The sequence below is a fragment of the Pinus tabuliformis genome, chromosome Q (assembly GCF_031772625.1).
Source record: "Pinus tabuliformis cultivar Carrire ecotype Pingquan chromosome Q, CPIR1, whole genome shotgun sequence".
NCBI lineage: Eukaryota > Viridiplantae > Streptophyta > Pinopsida > Pinales > Pinaceae > Pinus > Pinus tabuliformis.
The window spans coordinates 410,641,341-410,657,217 of record NC_142296.1 but is presented as its reverse complement, the minus strand read 5'-3'; the positions used below and the strand labels follow the sequence as shown (position 1 = coordinate 410,657,217).

At 40.0% G+C, this 15,877-nt stretch overlaps 2 protein-coding genes across 2 annotated transcripts; both read left to right on the top strand.

Annotated features, from left to right (window-relative positions):
- The first annotated feature begins 10,105 nt into the window (after nucleotides 1-10,105).
- On the top strand, nucleotides 10,106-10,552 carry LOC149219927 (uncharacterized). The gene has a single exon (XM_089386962.1). The coding sequence runs from the start codon at nucleotides 10,106-10,108 to the stop codon at nucleotides 10,550-10,552; it is 447 nt and encodes a 148-aa protein (XP_089243088.1).
- Nucleotides 10,553-11,367: 815 nt separating this feature from the next.
- Nucleotides 11,368-12,501, top strand: LOC149219926 (uncharacterized). The gene has a single exon (XM_089386961.1). It carries the CDS (start codon nucleotides 11,368-11,370, stop codon nucleotides 12,499-12,501), a length of 1,134 nt encoding a protein of 377 aa, XP_089243087.1.
- The last annotated feature ends 3,376 nt before the right edge of the window (nucleotides 12,502-15,877 follow it).

Genomic DNA, 15,877 nt, shown 5'->3' with positions numbered 1-15,877 from the left:
ACTCATGGAGGAATATGTGTTGGCTATGGCAGAAATGTAAGCAGAGGTGGAGGATGTGATGAAAATTGTAGCTGTGTATGTTGGGCTGCAGGCGATTTTTTCATCAATTTTCCTTTATGGAAGGATGTGTAAAGGCCTGCAAATGAAGCACACATTTTGTAAGAATATTCAAGCTAGAAAGCTGAACAAGATTGACCTTCTAGCATGAAAAGTCCAAGTAATGATTAGGTGTTGGCCATGACAGAAATGTAAGCAGAGGCGAAGGATGTAATGAAAATCGTAGAGATGTGTTGGGGTGGTAGATGAATTTTTTAATCAATTCTCCTTTGTGGAAGAACCATGGAAATGCAAACACAAAAACAAAAGGGAAAAGGAGGGTTTAAGGATATATTGTGTAAGAATCTTTAAACTAGAAAGTTGGACAAGATTCATATTTAGTGTGAAAAGGCGATCTCTTGCATATTGGTGGACTAGGGATTGAAAATTGCATTCAACAGAAAGCATGAGTATGTGGTCCATTTCTTAAATATGCAAGAAATGCAGAGAGTACAATAGCTATCAGAAAGGCAGCTAGCAGCAGGACTAAGAAAATCCTATTAAAACTATTTATAATTATTGTAGGGGTTTGAAGTGACAAGTTATGGTCATTGGTGTAGTTGTTTAGGAAAACAGAAAAAGGAAAAGAATAGGGTTTCCAGTATTCTTTGTGGTTGTTGGATGTAATTTAATTTGCTTTCTCCTTATTTTCATGACATGGTGTTAACACTTAATGATATGCTTTATTGATCCAGAAGAGCTCTTGGAAGAAATTTCACATTCCATGATTGCAAAGGGAGGAAAGTTTTTAGGATCACTGTTTGTTTAAATTTGGGTAGTGCTGGTATATCCATCATTTCAGCTCACTGAATAAACTTGCACTCATGTCATCATTGAATTTGCTTCGACTGTTTTTTAAGACTACATTCTATGAGAGTTATTTATCAATCATTGGAAGGTTCACATGCTGCATTGTAAATGCCATCATTGAAGTTATGGAGTGTTATGGATCTTCAAATGTTTAGTGTCATAATTGGTAATGTGTTGCATGCAAAGTTATCAGGCTGATTTTATTTTATTTGTTATGCTGTTTTGATGTGTGTTTTTATTATATAAGACTGAGAAAGGTGAGAACCATTTACATCCAAGATAGGAAGAAAACCATTTCAATTTTCAAAAAACTGTTCAGATTGGTGCTTTGGTCATCACAACCAGTGTTTGACCTTTTATCATACATAATAACATTGTATGCATTTTTATCTGGAGCCATTACTACTTGCTTGAGACCACTTTCTGGGGTTGAACTTGTTGGTACTGCTAGATGAATATTGATGGTTGTTTTTTTAGACTGGACTAGTGAATACACTCTACTAAGTACTTATTTCATGAACTTTTCATCACCCTATCATGAATGATTTGTGTCCAAGCTCTTTACGGTTGCATGCGGGGGTCCAAGAAGTTTGGTATCCATTGCTTGAAACTGGTCAGTCTCTAAGTAGGAAACTCACTTCTCTTTTTTAGGACTCAAATTGACTAAGAGAACCCAAGATTCTCCTGCATGGAAGCTGATTGTGCTTGTGTGGACAACTACTTTTACACCTCATATTGTATGAGGTTTGACATTATGCTTTTCATTACATTGATGGAGATTTATTGTTAGTACCTTGGAACTTTGGATCAATTTGGGGGATTCATTTTCATGGAGCTACTTCTTTTAATGAGCATTGGATCATCTGATGGAGATCTTTGGTTTGGGGGAGTTTCATTTCTCTTTGGTTGGGTGATTGTGCTTGCTTATTTGGTGGGCTTCTCACATGAGCTTGCCTTGTTGATCATGCCTTAGTTGTGTATTTTCTTGTATTTTGGAGCATGCAACCTCATTATGGTGTGGTTTTGAGTGTACCTTCTTATCTTAGATGTTCTACATCTTGTTTTAGGATGATGGTTCTAGACTCCCCAAGGGGTTAGAAGTTGGCATTAGGAGATAGATGTTCCAGAATACTGCTGGAGTTTCTTAGTGACTATTGCATGGTAATGCAATATTATTTGTGTCACTGGTTGGGAGGTGGGCAGTTTCATATGGTTCTCTTATGTTTGATGTGTGGTGTGGATGGGAGGTGGGCAGTTTCATATGGTTCTCTTATGTTTGATGTGTGGTGTGGACATACTTGATGATTAGATGGGTTAGCATTTTATATAGTCCCCTTTCTATTGTGATACCAATGTGGTTAGATGGATGTGTTGTGGTTGTGCACTTTACTTTGGTGGGATTTCTCTAGGTGACATGACTTAAACATTGTAACATTTGTGGGACATTTACCTATGTGAAATATGTTTAATGATGTTAGTATCCTCATTGATGTACTTTTTTGTAAGTTTGTGTTTGTTTTGGGGGGGGGGGGGGGTGGTTACTACATCTATTTTTCAGCGATAAAACCTTTTCCTAAGGTTTAACGAGGTATATTATTGTTATAGCCCCATGGTGATGTGCACTATGATCAAGGTTATGTGGAAATTATATTTTACCATTGTCTTGTTATCATGGTGGTCTTTGATAAGAGACATATTGTTTCCATTGGCACACATGTTCATGTTGATTTAATCAATCGGTGATTGTGGGGAGTTTGGGCGACGGTTTTATTTCAGCGTCAACCTTTGTGAACACATGTTGAGGTTGATTTAACCATTATTATCTTGGAGTTTAATAGCTTGATCACTCTACTTCACTCGGTGGTTGTTCACACTTGGAGGGGTTATTGAGGATTTACTATGGAATGCTTCTCTATTAAGCACAATTTTCAAGGCATTCATGATTATTTTATTATTGAAGAGGGGTTAGCACATTCTAGTAGGGTGCACTCTCTCTTGTGCATATGGTTTAGTGGAATTAGTGGATGGTATTGGGAACAAAACATGGTTTTGGCATGGACATTGGTGAGTTCTAACCACCTTGACAGGGCACGCTTCACATGGAGATATTATATTATTTGTTGGGTGGTGGAGGTAGTTACATGGAACAATTTTCTAAGGCGCCCTCTCTCCAAAAGGCTATTATATTATGCTTGGATAATTGGTAGCATGAACAACCTCTTGACTATGAATAGTTGCCATTTAAATGCAAATTCTGTCATGAGTATGGACACTTTGGCAAACACTGTAATAAGAAAAAATCATAAAGCCCACAAGTAACATTTAACAAAGAGGAACAATGGAAATTGGTAAAGAAAAAGGTTGCCTCGAATGACACTTAACAACCTAAATCTTAATCTTCAGCAACATGCCCCTCTATGCCTCTCGAATCCAAATCCCCCAAGGCTTAGCCTCTAATAAAAAATCCTTTAGGCTTGCAACCCAATCAACTCTCTAAATCTTCAACCTAGGTTTGGAATGGGAATCATCCAATGGTTCAAACTAGATTCGAGCCCTTATCTCAGGGGGAACTAGTCCCCTCAGTGGTATTCTTGGTAAACCCTTCTTGGGCATTAGCAACAATAGTCACATCAACTTCGGAGCAACCTTTGGTTTAAATAGTAGAGCTCCCTCCTTTAGAAAATGAGGGAAAACACTGCGATAGGTTGGAGGAAGTACACAACATTCTTGAGTAGAAACTTGATACAATTTTGAAGAACAAAGAGCAAAAAATTTAAGAAGATTAGACCTTAAATGGAAAGACCCACAAAAGATTAGGGAGGAGAACAACAAAAGAAAAAAGAGAGGAAGCATCAGACATGGACAAAATGAGGGGGGGTTAGAGAATCTTAGATAAGTCCATGTTAGCCACAACAAGGTCGGTTAGGACTCCTAGAGCAAGTGTGCCTTCGAGAGGTGGTGGCCAAAAACCTTGTCTTAAATAATGAATATTGTATCTTGGAACTCTAGGGAATTAGGACACAAGAACAACGCAACACCAATACTCAAGGAATTAATAAGGACATGAAAACATTATATCATTAAACTCTAGGAGACCAAGATGGAGGATACAAAATTCATGAGGTAGGTAAGACACAGTGGTGACACAATGGAGTGGTGGTGAGTTCTAGAGGAGCGTATGGGGGTTTATGTTCCCTATGGAATCACTTTGTCTTGCAAATAAGCTTCACCCTATCAAACCGAACATTGGAAATGATTGATATTAAGACTTTAAAAGGAATTTTTGCTTGGAATAATAGGAAGTTATGACGTGGGCACATCATAGGTCGTTTGGATAGATTTTTGGTGCATAGCAACCTCTTGTTTCAAAATCTCTCAATTAAACTTGTAATCATCTTGTCGACTATTTCAAACCACAAGTTAACCAACCTCTAAATAACAATAGTGTTTGATTATGGGTTTCTTGCTTTTCATTGCAATCCTTGTTGGACATAATAGCTAGAGGCTCCAAACATAACTATTGAGGCCTAGAGAGTATGAATTATAGGCTCCCTAGTTCTTTGGGAGTGAAAATTCAAATCGGTGAAATTAACCATGGACTCTTGGGCAAGGCATCTCAAACAACCCTTGATTTAGATGTGAAATTGTTAGAGTTTAGTTGGGAGATATTCAAGTGAGGATGAAAAGCGAGCCATTACATTTGATTTATACGCCGCTAAAGTTCAAATTGAACAAAACATTCAAAATGCTACTAGGAATGTAATTATGGAGATTGAAGTTGCATAGTTCGTGGCTCAAATCAGGGGATATAAATATGACCTTTTCCCACAAGCAAGCACTAGAGCTACAATATTAAAAAAATAATGTCAAGGAGATATCATTGGAAGATGGCTCTAGGGTTGAGGACTTTTAGGAGTTAAAGATTGCAACATCCACTAATTTCACTAAATTCATGGAGCAAGATAGAGTAGCCCTTGTTGCCTTAGTTGATATGCTTGAAAACATTTTAAAGGCGGTGTTAGTTAAGGGCAATGCAAAATTAATAAAACCAATTGAATAAATGAGTTTCTGAATGCCATCTAGAGTATTACGTCTGATAAGGCTATTGTTACTGCAAAATCCAATAGGCCTAGTGCAAAGCCTCACTAGACAACCTAGGTCTTATCTCAACAATGAGATCAACCACCATTGTCACCTTAGTGGCCTTTTTCCTATTGTTTAATGGTTGGATGTTATCCCCATAAGGGATGCATCCCTAGCAAGGCTTAGACGTTAGATGACTAGGGTTCCAAGCCAAATGGCTCTCTAAGGAGCTTGCAGATAAACCACCTAGAAATGTCTTCAATAAATGAGGGTTCAATTGTGATAAGAGCTTAATGGTTATGGAAGAAGGTGCAAGCAAAACATTGGAGGCCAAGGTAACATTTACAATTTGTTCAAGTACACATTCCACCAACTCCAATAAACTAAAGAATAACTATTATAAGCTAAGGCTTTTATGATATGCATATTCACAACATGCAAAAGCATATAACAAAAAAGAAATAACCTATAAATGATGAGATCAACAGAGGACTGAAAGCTATTAAAGTGGTAATCAAGGTATAGGTCAACTTTAGGTTTTTAATGGTTAAAAAAATGTACAAAACAACAATATAAACCCTAGTTGTCAACCCTAAATTTTGGGTGAGACTTGCAATAAATTTTACTTTTCAAATATTAATAAATGCAATTTAAGAAAATTACATATAGGAAAAAATGCTATTAAATGCAAATTTAAATCAAACCTTAATACTAGTTACTAGGAAAAGAGAAAAAGAGAGAAATTTTAAAAGGTGATCCCACAACTAAACTAGTGCCTTTATTCAATTGGCAAATGGAGTCAATTAGGGTGAGGTCAATGATGGAAGGACTTGGATAGAGAGCGTGGAAGCTTAATTTTGCTTCTCTTAAAAACCGTAACGATTTCTTTCATAAAAGATCTAAGGTCAAAGGATGCATGAAAACAAGTTTCTTTGATGGATTCTTGAATGACACATTAGAGGAAATTTCAGCCTAAAAGTGCCCATGAAATTTACACGTAATTTCTATGTTATAATATGTAAACCAATCAAAATCCTTTAAATTTAAAAAGAGGTACATGTAAATATTTTGGAGGGAAAAGAAGAAAAATATATATTTATTTTAATTGTATTTTTGGCTTATCTCTTTATAGGTTTACTCAAATTTCAAGTGTAGGCATTCGTTGGATGTAGAATTAAATTCCACATCCAACGAGTAGCCATTATACATACTTTTGAGAAGAGCCACATTGATAAAAAATGAAGATACATTAAAAAAACATGTTGAACATGCTTTTTTAATGTCTTCAATTTTTTTCATTGCGAGTCTTCTTAAAAGTATGAAAAATGGGTACTCGTTGGATGTGGAATTTAATTGCGCTCCCAATGAGTATTTACACTTGAAATTTGAGTAAACATATAAGGAGATAAACAAAAAATACAATTAAAAAAAACAATTCTTCTTTTCCCTCCAAAATTCATAACTCTTATTTTATTATCTTAACTATTATTTTATTATTTTTCTTTGGGAGGTCACATTTAGGTTGAAATTTCATTTAATGAATTTTGCATAATCATATAGAAACAAAAGTTCATAAAATATATTCCACTTTTTAATATGGCACAAGATAAATCCTAATTTCAGAAATAACGCACAAAATGGAAAAAGATAGCATTAACCTCACACAATTCAAGCATGAATCTCTTCATCAGTCCACAAGATAGTCTCTCCATGCAAAAATATTCTTCCTAAGACAATTCACACCACTATTCATACATTTCTTCCAAAAGAAATAGAAAAGAGCTAGTGCACATTCACTCAAGAGAATATAGATAAATGTGTGTGATGATGATCAAATGAAAATGACTTCACTCTATTTATATGAGAGCAACCAAGTCATTTTTTATTAATCTACAATAAAAATACCATAAAAGTTTGCTTGAAGCATTCAACTAGGCTAATAGGTCACAAGGTGACCTAAAGATAGCTTTACAAATGACAAATCATAATAAGAATGCCATAAATCCTCCACGTGTGGAAGGAAAAGCTCTCCAATATGATGTCATTCTCCAAAAATGGGCATTTCCATCAAGCAACAAAGTGAGTCAAAGAGTGCTCCTCACTCCAAGGGACATCATTAAAATGCATGGGTACATCTTCAAGTAACATCTCCACCAAGACATCATCATCAAGAAGGCTCATGTCACCCTCCTAGGCATGCGTGGGCGATGTGGCAGCACTAGGATCAAGTGTTGCCATAAAAAAAAGGTGTGCTAACTCTTCCAAACCATATCAAGTGGTATCCCTCCTCATTCGGGTTTTGGAACAAGGAAATGTCCATCAAGTAAGTTCCAGGCTAGCTTGGGGGTGCCTTGGGTCCATTTGGGCACATCATCAATCATGCGAACAATTTTGCTTCAACTCAATGTTTTAGCATCTAGAGGTGTGAAAAGGGGCATACAACCATATGGAGGCTCAAATCCCAACACTCATCTATGGAAGGGAAATGTTGGGACTGCAATGTCATATGTGCTCTTAAAGTTGGGCTAGACATCCTCTTCGTTGTGCTGGAGAGGTGTCAAGCCATCCCTCAAGGGATTTGTACTACATGTGTGATGAACCACCTAAAACATACTATGAAGGTCAAGTGAGATCAACATCATTAGGGATAAAAACCATTAAAGTACTGTAACAACCCATCTCAAATCACGAACAACATAGCAATATTAGCATTCATGTGAGGCATGCATATGATAGCTACATATGCATGCATCATATACATTGCACTAGTATATATATATCGACTATTCATGGAGAATGTCTAAATATAAGATAAATGAATTAATTATCAAAAGTGTTAATTAAATACCTAATTCTCGTAAATAGAAGGAATATACATTTAGTAAGAAATATAGTTGAGTTTATTCATAGGTTTACCAGCTCATATATAACCCAAAATGTATATTAAATAAACTAAACCCATAAACCTTATTATTAAACCTGATATGTTATAAACATAAAATAATATTTAATATTTAAAATCATTATGGTCATATACTATTTAATAAATTAAAGTACCAACCGTCATAATTAAAAAGTGATACCACTCGATGTTGTAAGGGGATCTGATTCAATTAAAGGCAAGAAGCATGACAAAGCAACCACCGCTTAACAAAAAAATAATATCCTTTCATAAAGGCGGTGAACGGATACGTAGAGGTGAAGGGACCTCTACTATTTAAAGAGAGGAAGGAGGATTTCAAGGGGGGAGGGAAAAAATACAGAGAAGGGTGATAGAAAATCAAACTATTTGAGGGATGAGCCAGGGGCTGGATTTTGGAATTGAAAATTGGAAAATCTTCAACTGTTCTTGGAGTTTTGGGCACGGGGGCCAGTGGACTTCCATTTCGAAGTTCTCTGGATCTGGGAACCGCAGAGGTTGATCCCAGATAGGCAGGGAGGAATCAGTTGGTTTGGTAACGGAACCAGAAAATTTGGAGCAATGTGATCGACACCAGATGGGAGAATCAGGTACACAAAGAATCAGGTACGCAAATGCATTTAATTTGATAGAATTAACTTGATAGAATTTTACAAAAGGAATCTGTCAATCTTGTTGAAATTTAATATCAGTCTTTACATTTTTTACGAAAGAAATCTGTCAATCTGATTGAAATTTAATATCAGTCTTTACAAGTACCATAGTGGACCATATTCAATGTTAGGGGTACAAAAATACTTCACAGAAACCTTCACTTCAAATGTATTTCTAGCTCATGATTTGTAAGCAAGTTAACACACTTATGTTAAGGATGATTATATAGTTAGGTCTATTAGGTTCTTCCAGCCCATAAGTGGAGGGACATTTCACATGTAGGCCCATTAATTCAAAGATGCATGTGATAACTATGTTCATGGGATGAGAAAGACTTGAAGGAAGATGGCCATAGCCAGGGTACCAGCTGAAGGAGTTCCAACATCTTGATTATAATGATGATAAGAGGGAGCAATCATGGAGGAATAATTTACCCCTTTCCTCAACATGATTTTTCCACCCCTATGTTGCACCTTTTACTTTAATTATTTGTATTTCTTTCTTACATAACATAGGGGACTTAGCGATTGAAGGAGGGAAGGGGAAGATGGAAACCCTAGCACCTGTGACCTCTTTGAGCAGGGAATACTGCTAGGGTTACAGAATTTGTAGTAACCTCATGAGCCCTGCGATCTTGCGTTATCACTCTCCATCAATGGCTGGATGCCTTTCGTGATCATCGTTGTCCCCTGTTGCTTTTTGCTTTGCCGGGGCTGCTGCAAAATGTCGGACATGGAGCTAGAGGATGTGGACTACTCCGCCCAACCCTAACCCTTGTGTTTCTATATGTCGAAGCCCTAAACCTACGTCGGTTTCCTCGTTTGTTGTTCACCAGGAACCGTCTGTTCCACTCATCTCCGTTTTGCCTCCCGTCGTTACACTCCCCGGTCCATCTACTTCCAGTCTCCCCTTCACCGCCCTCTCCATAGACTCCCCGGAACTCGACTGTCCTCTGCTCTCGCCGGCAACCCTACATCTGCTAACCGCCTACTCGCCATCCTCCCCTCCATTTGATCCATCGCCTTCAAGGAATTTGTCTCATCTGCCTCCCTTCATGCTTCCCTCCTCGGCTGGCTTCGAATCAGCGCTTGGACTCGCCCCGCCCGAGTCCTCCACTCCTTCCACCCCTGTTGCGGCGCCAAAACCCTCTTCCATCCCCTCCGGCTGCTTCAAAACCCCAGTCATAAAGGTCCGACACTCAGCTCAGCAGTCCCATCAGGAGCACCTGGGCTCTCCAGACCCCTTGCAGGATCATCCGACTGTGCCTCGTTTGGGAAAGCGGAAAATCAAGTGCGTGAAGGCCACAAGTAAGGACCTGACCCTCAAATTTGGGGAAGGGATTAACATGGGGGAAGTTGTCGACATGACTGGTAAGGTACTTGTTGGTAGGGTTTGGGGCCGTGCCTATTTTGCCAAGAGACTCAGACTTTGGGTCAAGGAGATTTGGGGAAATTTATTCAAGGACCTCTCTGAGGTGCAAACATTGGCATGAGGGTTGTTTGCGCTACCAACTGGGCTCTTGCTAGATATTGGCACATAGAGATGGCGCCGGTCATGCTAAAGCGTTGGAGCCCACTTTTCGATCCAGAGAGGGAACATATAGGTGCAGGACCATTATGGGTTAGGCTGCATGGTCTTCCCCTACATTATTGGTCCAAAGACATCTTCATTCGTATAGGTAATGCACTAAGCACCTACCTGGACTACGACAAGTCATACATCAAATCTGGCAACCGGTCTCTGGCTCATATACTGGTCTATTTGGATACTAGAGAAGGATTGGAGGAAAAAATCACAATACAGTGGAAAAATTTCACTAGGATACAAATCATGGACTACGAAAGAGTACCGTTCAAATGCCGTAGGTGCCACAAGGTTGGGAACCTCTACAAGGAATTCCCTTTTGTTCATATGGCTATGGACCCATCAAAAGAAGTAGAGAGCGATGCAGCTAGGGCATTGACAACCATTTCTGGCAGACTTCTCTAGCTAATGCACCTCTGCCAAAGAAAGGAGCATCGACTCAATTTCCAACCTCGAGAACTCCCCGCCCTCCCTCCCTGCCAATGACAAGATCAAGGGCTGTTGCTGAGGCTGCTCGATCCTCGGTACTCCTCCTCTCCCTAGCTCTGTTTTTGCTTCTACTATTACATGCTCTGCACTTCATTTTCACACTGCATCTACATCTTTTCTGGATTTCATTCCTCACTCCATTCCTTGCCCCCTTGTCTCCCACCTTCCGGTTAACTCTACTACTCCTCCCTCCTTCCCTTCCTCGGATCATGCCACTCTTGCTGCTTCTTCGACCATCTCTGAACTTCCGCATCCCTACAACCTTTGACCCCATTCCTCGCACCCTCTGAAGAGCTCTGTAACCTTAGGGTTGGGTCTGATTTCCCCCTCTTGCACTCCAAAATCCACCAGAGGGTGTAAATCTCATATGTCGAAGGCCATCCTACTAGCTGGGGTAGAAGTGGCATCTGAAAAACAATCATCTCTTGATCGGGTACTTAGAGCACAAACTACCCTCCCTCTGTCTCCCCCATGAAGTGGCTTTCTTTTAACTGTCAGGGTTTGGCTAGCTCTCCCAAAAAACTAGCCCTCAGACGACTATTTGAATCTGAGCCTATAGACATTATCTTTCTGCAAGAAACCCTGGGGTTGGCTGACCATATTTCTCGTGTGCTTCAATCACTGAAACCAGTTCTCTTGATGTCATAGGACGATCGGGTGGGTTGGCCCTGGGTTTTAATCCCCGCACTATTCATCTCAAGGCCTCCTAGGGTGGTGCCGGATTTATCGGCATGGATATTTTTTCCTCGGACTTGGGCATGGATCTCAAGATTGTCAATATATATGGTCCTTGTCACAACAGAGAGGCCTTTTGGAACCATCTTCTAAATCTCTCCATTATCAACTCTGATAATATCATTCTGGGAGGTGATCTGAACTTCTCCATTGGATTTGGGGAATCTTGGGGAAGCAATGCTCAGGTGGATCCTCTATTAGATATCATGGAGCAACTCCTTGAACAACATCACTTGATGGATATTCCGATGGTAAAACCCCAGCCCACTTGGCGCAATCACAAAATTGGGGAGGTTGCCTTGGCCAGGTGCCTGGATCGCTTCCTCATTAAGGATACCCTGTTGAACAAATTATCACTTTACAGACAATGGGTTGGTTCTGGAGGTATATCAGACCACTCCCCCATCTTCATGGAGATCTCTGGCCCTTCTCAGAAGCCAAGGGCACCTTTCAAATTCAACTCTTCTTGGCTATCAGACCCCTCTTATATTCAATTGGTCAACGGATATTGGTTATCTCACCCACCATCCTCGGGGAGAACCATGGCGGAAGGCTTCTGTGCCAACCTCATTGAGATTAAGCGACTATCCATTATATGGGCCAAGGAAAAAAGAGACTGGGATGATCAAACCCTCAGCTCTATCGAACAGTCTTTGGCCAATCTATTGGACGATAAGGGTAGGGTATTCACATCTGTGGAGGCTAAGTCCCATCTCATTGAGTTGGAAGAACAACGATCCAAGATTTTAAGGGAGAGGGAAGAAACCTGGCGCCTTCAAAGTCGGGCTGTATGGTTACAAGCAGGAGATGAGAATACAAAGTTTTTCCACAACTTTGCAAAGGGAAGGAAAGTCAACAACACTATTTGGAACATGCCCATGGAGGATGGGAGATTGGCAACCTCCTTTAATCAGCTGACTCACCTTGGTAACTCTCACTTTCGAAAACTTTTCAAGGCTCCCCCTAGAGCCACTCTTGCTGAAATTGTCCAGATTGCAGGACACTTCCCCAGGTTTGTCAACCCAGATGAGGCTGAGGAACTCATCTCCCCTGTCTCTATGGGGGAATTGGAAAGCACATTAAAATGGTTTAAAAAGATAAGAGTCCTGGGCCTGATGGTTGGACTATAGAGTTCTACCTCGCCTTTCATGAGACCATTGGACCAGACCTTCTCAAAGTGGTGGAGGAATGCAGGTCATTTGGGCGTATGTATGAGGCCATCAATTCCACTTTCATAGCCCTTATCCCCAAATCTGACTCCCCCTCTTCGTTCAACGATTTCCGGCCCATTTCACTCTGTAACTGCCTCTACAAGATTATCGCCAAGATCATAGCCAATCGCCTCAAGCCCATTCTTTCCTGTCACATATCCCCTGAACAATTTGCTTTCCTCCATAACAGACAAATCCATGAGGCTATTGGCTCTGCGCAGGAAGCCCTTCATTCCATGAAAACTAAAAAGCTCAAAGGGGCCATCCTCAAGATTGACCTTGCCAAATCTTTCGACCAGGTTAGTTGGCTCTATATTAAAATGATTCTAACCCACCTGGGATTTCCCCTTCCCTTCATCAATTGGATAATGTGTTTCATCACCTCGACCTCCTTCAGTGTCCTTATTAATGGCTCAACATCACATTTCTTTCATGCTAAGCGTGGTCTACCCGCTCTCACCTCTCCTCTTTCTGATCGTTATGGAAGGTCTCAATAAACTCATTGCATCTGCCAAGCAGGATGGGCGACTTCAGGGACTCAAAATATCTGATCAGTGCTTCCTTACTCACCTGCTCTTCGTAGATGATGTGCTCATTTTCCTTAATGGAAGTGTAAGGGACACCTCTACTTTCTTTGAAATTCTCTCCCTTTTCGCCAAGGCCATAGGTATGGAAGCAAACCACTCAAAATCTACCATTACTCTCTCTGATTGTTCTCCTCATGAAGCAAGGTTTGCACAACAAAAATTTCCTTTTCAGAGCCATCACCTGGAGGATGGACTCAAATATATGGGGTTTTGGATCAAACCTCATTGCTATAGGATTACCGACTGGATCTGGCTTGTGGTCAAGATCGAGAAACGATTACTCAACTGGAACCACAGATTCCTCTCCAGAGTTGGCCGATTAGTCCTCATTAAATCAGTCTTGGAGGCTACACTTGTTTATTGGATGTCTCTGGCTTGGATTCCTAAAGGAATCTTAACCCGAATACAAAAGATTTGCTGCAGATTCCTTTGGAATGGTTATAAGGAGGGCAAACCATTTTCCTGGGTGGGTTGGAATCATATTTCTCTACCCAAGAAATGGGGTGGATGGGGCCTGAAGGACTTATCTACTTTCGCACATGCACTTGCTGCCAAGATGGGATGGATCATACTCACTTCAAAAAGTCTCTGGACTGAAGTCACTTATCATAAATATATCTGGCCTCATCAGCTTATGGATTGGATTCGTTTGCCCTCCTGGCAGCGAACTGGGATATCCATGGTCTGGCGAGCAATATTACACACTTTTCCTACTATCAGAAATGGATTAGCATGGCGAATCAATGATGGTTCATCGGTGCGCATAGGCTTGGACCCCTGGTCAGGAGGTGGGAATATGTTTTGATTACCTCCTGACCTTATTCTTTTTCTCAATCATAGGAATATCAAGGTGATTGCACATGTGGCTGATCTGGAGAATAGTACCATATTTGAACAAGCTTGGTTATCAGCAGTGCATTTAGGTATCCCCGAACAATGGCAGCAGGACTGGGAAGGTTATGTCACTGCTCTGACTAAATCCCATGTTCGTATAAAAGAAGGAGCGATGAGCTCATCTGGACCCCTGTTGATCACGACTTATACTCCCCGAAAGTCAGATATCCCATCATCCACTCTGCGCACAGACCACTAGTACTCTTGGATTGGTGGGGAAAGCTTTGGAAGCTCAAAGCGCTGCTGAGAACGAGGCTCTTCATGTGGAATGTCATTTAGAACAAGACTCCAACTGGTAACAACCTTATGCATCGATCATTCTACGACCTGACCTAGTGTGTGCTCTGTCAACAGGCAGAAGAAACCAATGATCATCTTTTCCTATCTTGCCCGATGACTGTTCAACTTTGGAATCAAGTCCTAGATGTGCTTTCTCTATCTATCAGATGGCATGGCCAATCTGTATCTGAAGCTTGGGATCTCTGGCGAGTTGCAAGTAGTGATACAAAAATTCACTGCCTACCTCTCCTTGTTTGCTGGTCCATTTGGCTGACAAGGAATGGGATTATTTTCAGGGGAAAATTGGCTAGATGGCCATTCATCATAGCTAAGATCATTGCTGCATATCATGAATTACCGGACGAGGATCACACTCCTACAAAACTAGTTACTCCTGAAACTATTGATCTTTCTATTCCATGGGCTTATTTTGATGGCACAGCTCAAGCACAGGGATGTGGTGGGGGAATTTTATTCCATCTTTATGAACACCACCACTTCAAAATACAAATGGGGTTAGGAGTGGGAACTAATAACTTTGCAAAACTGATTTCCCTCAGACATCTCTTACATTTTGCACTGGCTCATTCATGCAATCATTTATAGATATTCGGTGACTCTAAAATCATTATAAATTGGTTCAATAACATTAATGTATGCCATGTGCATTCACTCAGGAACATATTGGATGAAATTCTGATTTTAAAAGCACAATTTAATTTTGTTACATGTCAACATATTTACATGGAACATAACTCAGCTGCTGATGAATTATCCAAGGAGGCTATGACACATCCCAAAGGCCTATGGTTGATACAGGAACATATTGGAGATGAACAATATCAGTACTATCACCGGCCCTACATTGATAGGGCATATCCAAGGGCTCCCAGGCCCTAAGTTATTTTTGTTTATTTTCAGCAGTTTTTGTTTATACTCCTATTTTTAGACTTATCAATATACCATACGTGGTAATATATGTACAGAACTATACTTTTTGCAATGGATTCAGCCATATGTTTTTGATTTCTACTTGAAGGCTACGACCAAGAGACTGCATATGCCACTGGCATCTACTACATGTAATTTTTCAAATTAATGGAAAGTTACGATTTTTCCTCGAGAAAAAAACATAGGTGACTTATATTTCTTTATGCTTTTCCAATACCCCTTAGGGATGTGGTAGTTTATTTCTCATCAGGTTTGGGATATCATAAGTTCATTTATTTAAATAGAGCATGGAATGCTTAGGAACTAGGTGATGGCTAATGAGTGGGTAGAGCTCATTCTAGGTTTTCCCCATGTGCTTATTTAATGTCCCAATCATCTTTTTCATTTTTCATTTTCTTTCATTTGTGGTTTCATATGCTTTATTTTTCTTTCACCTGCATCAACCTCTTAGGGAAAATTTCCAAGCCTTGACTCAAAGATGAGGATACGAGGGGCTAGTTCCAATGACTAATGACAATTAACCCAAAGGATGGAAGTGGATATAAGGGAAACGTAGAAGGTGATAAGTATGGATTACCTTAGGC

Coding starts and splice junctions, on each gene's coding strand:
- LOC149219926 (XM_089386961.1), top strand. CDS start 11,368: ATGGATATTTTTTCCTCGGACTTGGGCATGGATCTCAAGATTGTCAAT.
- LOC149219927 (XM_089386962.1), top strand. CDS start 10,106: ATGGCGCCGGTCATGCTAAAGCGTTGGAGCCCACTTTTCGATCCAGAG.